The 4020-nt window shown below is 32.0% G+C and overlaps 1 protein-coding gene and 1 long non-coding RNA gene across 2 annotated transcripts; one reads left to right on the top strand and one right to left on the bottom strand.

Moving 5' to 3' along the window:
* On the top strand, positions 231-516 carry LOC104781018. Its single transcript, XR_766848.1, has 2 exons — positions 231-290; positions 473-516. It is a non-coding gene; the product is annotated as an uncharacterized LOC104781018 (long non-coding RNA).
* On the bottom strand, positions 572-1016 carry LOC109132688 (em-like protein GEA1). The gene is made up of 2 exons (XM_019244728.1): positions 866-1016; positions 572-693 (listed from the first exon to the last, which is right to left on the bottom strand). The coding sequence occupies exons 1-2, from the start codon at positions 981-983 to the stop codon at positions 587-589; spliced, it is 225 nt and encodes a 74-aa protein (XP_019100273.1). The 5' UTR covers positions 984-1016; the 3' UTR covers positions 572-586.

The following is a 4020-nucleotide window of genomic DNA, read 5'->3' as shown; positions in this document are numbered from 1 at the left end:
GAAAAAAAAAAAAAAAAAAAATCTCGCGATCATGCATACTGGTTTTCTCCTAAATATTAACCAATTTTTAGTTGTGGTGAATCACCACAGGTGATAATGTTGAAGTCAACGAGGTTGTTTCTTAATTACTTGAAGTGAAGAGGCATCATAGAGTGAAAGCTGCGCTTAGTAAAGTAACGAAGAAAGTCAAGACATGCACCACAACATTACATGTTTGCTGGAGATAAGACCTGGATATCGTTGAACTGCTTCTCAAGGGATGCAAATCATTCAAGAACTACGAGAAGAAGGTTAGAATGATCTATTCAAATCCATAACCTTGCCTTAATGTGTTTATCATTCAACCATTTCTTTCTGTTTATTTTTGCGGTTGGTGTTCTTCTTGAACTTGTTGCAATGCAACTGCGTGATCACATACTAGTTAGTCTAGGCTTTTCTCAATTAACGGAGTTGTGTCTTGTGTTAATTACAGTGCAAGACGTTGGTGTTCGAGTATGGACCTCTGATCCTAGTAAATGCAGAGGAATTCCTAGTGAAAAACGACATCTGCAATCCCTATCTTCTCTGTTTCTTGTTCACTTCTGGTTTAGACCTCTAACTGCTCCTTCCTCGCCTCTCCTCCTTTGCTGCCAATCTCCTGGTACCCTTCATGTCCTAGCTGCTCCTTCCTGGTCTGCCCTCCCTTGCTCCTTCCTAACAAGTGGAATAGACACAAAACATGAAAGATTTTAGGCAAAACTTTTATGTAATAGGATAATCTTATATTACGATATATTAACGTAACTGATGGGTCTAGCCTTATTTGGGCAGTACTAAGAACAGAAGTAAAGAAAAAGAGTTGAAAAGTTGTAATTTAAGATAAAACCTTCAGCAAGATGCTCTTGAGCTTCGAGGCTTTTCCCGCCGGTGCCACCTTGGACGACGGTCTCTCCTTGCTTCGCCTTCTCATCGAGCTCTTCTCGGCTAAGTTGCTTTGACGCCATTTTGAAAACTAAAAAACCGAACGTTGTAACTTGTAAGATTATTTTAAAATGATCTTACTTTGGTTTTATGTTCCGACATAGATACGGACGACGTAATAGATTCCCTATAAATTGAAACGCTTGGGTTCCAAAGAAAACAAAAAGTGAAGTGCCACGTGAAAGAGCAGACGCGGCGAGACTGGGCTATGTGAAGATGACACGTTGATGTTTACTCAGTCTACTTGCAACAGTTATTAATGAGCTGCTTGATACGTCTCCAATTAATCTTAATCCATTTTATGTTTTCCCCAGGAAATCTACGATAATTAACCCAATTTATGAGATTTTCTTGTTTGATGTGGTTTACATAGTAAAAATATCAGATATAATTACTAGTTTTAGTTTTACTTTCCAAAAATATTACTAAAGTGGTTTTTTTTCAATAGAACCATCTATTTAAAATAAAGTTTTTATATTCAAAACTAAACCATAAATCCCTATCTCCTAAAAACTATATTTTAAATTTAAATTTATCAATCCAAACCTAGAAAAATAAATTGTACATACTTAAAATTCATTTTTTGTGTTTGTAATATTTTTGGAAAAGTATTTTTGAAAAAAAATTAAATGTCGTATTCAAAAAAAAAACTTAAAATATAGAATTTTTTGAAAAAACCTAAAATATGGTATTTTGAGTAATTCTTTTTTATATATTTTTGTATATCAGTTGAATAATGTTATTATTGATTTGAAATCTGTGTATTATCAATGAATCATATTCAAATTAACATATAAATATAAAAAGAAAATTATTTTCCTAAGTCATAATCGATACAAATAGTGATGATCAACTGGTGATTAAACTCAGTGTGTTCTCCAAAGACATGACATTAGGATACGTGGAAAATAGCGTAGAATCTTACTATCTTGAAGCTAGGTGAGAGTAAATTTACGCCATCGAATCTATAAATTTAGTTATTGTTGTATTATTATTTTAAATCACTTATGATCGTGTCGAGAATTTCCTGGCCAATTTTTTTCGGCCGATTGTATCAGGCTGGTAGCTAATTAAAATTCCTAATTCAGAAGCTTTATGTCAATATATTTAAATGAAATATTGTATAGGTGTTTTAAGCACTAGCAAAGGTAAGCGTTTATGAGTGTTTTAATAACAAAGATCACCTTTTTCATAGAGGTAAGCCATTATGAGTGTTTTAATGTAAGCTTTTATGATTGTTTGACCGGCGACGGGTTACCAGAGAGGAGGGGGTCAGAGCCCAGGGCTCCTCCCACTGCTTGGGTAAAAAAAAGGTGGCCGACCTTTCGTCAAGGCTCAGGAATCATACGATCATTGAGCCGGTCACCGGTGGCCAGCCGAGAAGACAGACAGCGCACTCAGGGAGTCCCGTGTGGAAGGGCTCTCGCTCAAACAAATATCACCATTTTTCATTCGCTTTAAACTAACATTAATAATTTTTTTAAATGAAATTACTTTATAAACATGCAAAATATTGTGATTGTACAAAAAAAATACATGTTAAATAAATTTTAAATATATGAAAATACACAATTACATAACTATTTGCATTATAATGGCAAAAATATATGAAATATTGCACAAAAGATGAAATATCATGTTCTTTTTGTCAAGTAAAATTTTCTATCTCCAAAATTATTATCTCTATATTTAAATGTAATACTACCAAAGACAAGCAGTTTAAGAATCTCAAATTTTTATATCAACCTAATCTAAACACTGCCACAAAGTATTTTCATGATGTTCAATCCTTAAAATTGATGAAGGTATAATCCATATAATACATGCAAACGAGATTATCCCATGTGACATTAACCCATACAACATTTTCTTGACGCCCACCAAATATGACATGAAAATAGCAGATTTTGATTTTGATATATACGTATCTTTCATTTATTTCTTTCAAACTTATTCTTTACCAAATGATGAATCTACAAAACAAAAAAAAAGCGTCCAGGCACGTCGGAGGACCTATTCTGATGAGCATCCGCAATAGTATGGTTGACGGCTTCAACTGAGTTTTTCAGTTGGAGATTATGGTAAACGAGTGCCGGTTTGATTCCAGTTCGTGATTAAACTCAGGTCAATTTTGATTTACAGTTTTTACTTGGTTTGATGTATGTGGTTTAGGCCCTTTGGGGATTGTAATGGGTCTAAATCCGGAAATAATCTATTGGGCATTTATTTATAAAATTGAATACCCTTTAACACAAAAAAAAAAAAAACAAAACAAAAAAATAATTTATTCAAAAAATATTGTAGAGGTATGACTACAAACATAGATGGGGAAAGGTAGATGAGACTATAATAAAAAAAATTGTATATATATATATATATATATATAATTGATTAAAATTGTATAAAAAACTTAAAAACTTATAATAATATATATCTAAACTCTATAAAAATTAAAAATAATATTAATCATTAAGTATTCAAATATTACAAAACATTTAAATCTAAAACACTAAATTAATGGACATTTGCAAAAATACCTTTTTCTATACCCTTTTTGCAAAAATACACAGTCTTATTGTCTATTTTCAATAATACCTTTTTTTATATACAAAATGATTAAGTTCTAAACACTAAACTCCACGTACTAACTCTATCCCCTCAAAACAATACCTTAAATGTAAAATAGAGAATCAAAACTTAAAAAAAATCTAAAACTTAATTTAATAAATTTTAATTATATAAAAAATAGCAAAAATGAATATTTCAAAAGAAAATGAGTATTTCTGAAAAGGGATATCTAATATTTTTAACCATTTCTCTAAATTATTTCTTTAACAGTACCAACATGTAACTTCAGTATATTAAAAAGAAACAATTATTTGCCGCCCCACAGAACTTAGTTGGGCCGGATAATCCTGAAACAGGTCCTTTTGGGCCCATGTTGGAATAAAAGAAGTAACGTAAACGGCGCCGTTTGTGAAGAGAGAGTACATAAAGCGAAAACCCTAGCACCTTATGTGAGCCAACACTTTAGCTTCTATCTTCTGTCTTCATGGGAGG

Source organism: Camelina sativa, chromosome 4 (genome assembly GCF_000633955.1).
Source record: "Camelina sativa cultivar DH55 chromosome 4, Cs, whole genome shotgun sequence".
In the NCBI taxonomy this organism is placed as follows: Eukaryota; Viridiplantae; Streptophyta; class Magnoliopsida; order Brassicales; family Brassicaceae; genus Camelina; species Camelina sativa.
Note: the sequence above shows the minus strand (reverse complement) of the source record. Positions and strands in the feature narration are given on the sequence as shown.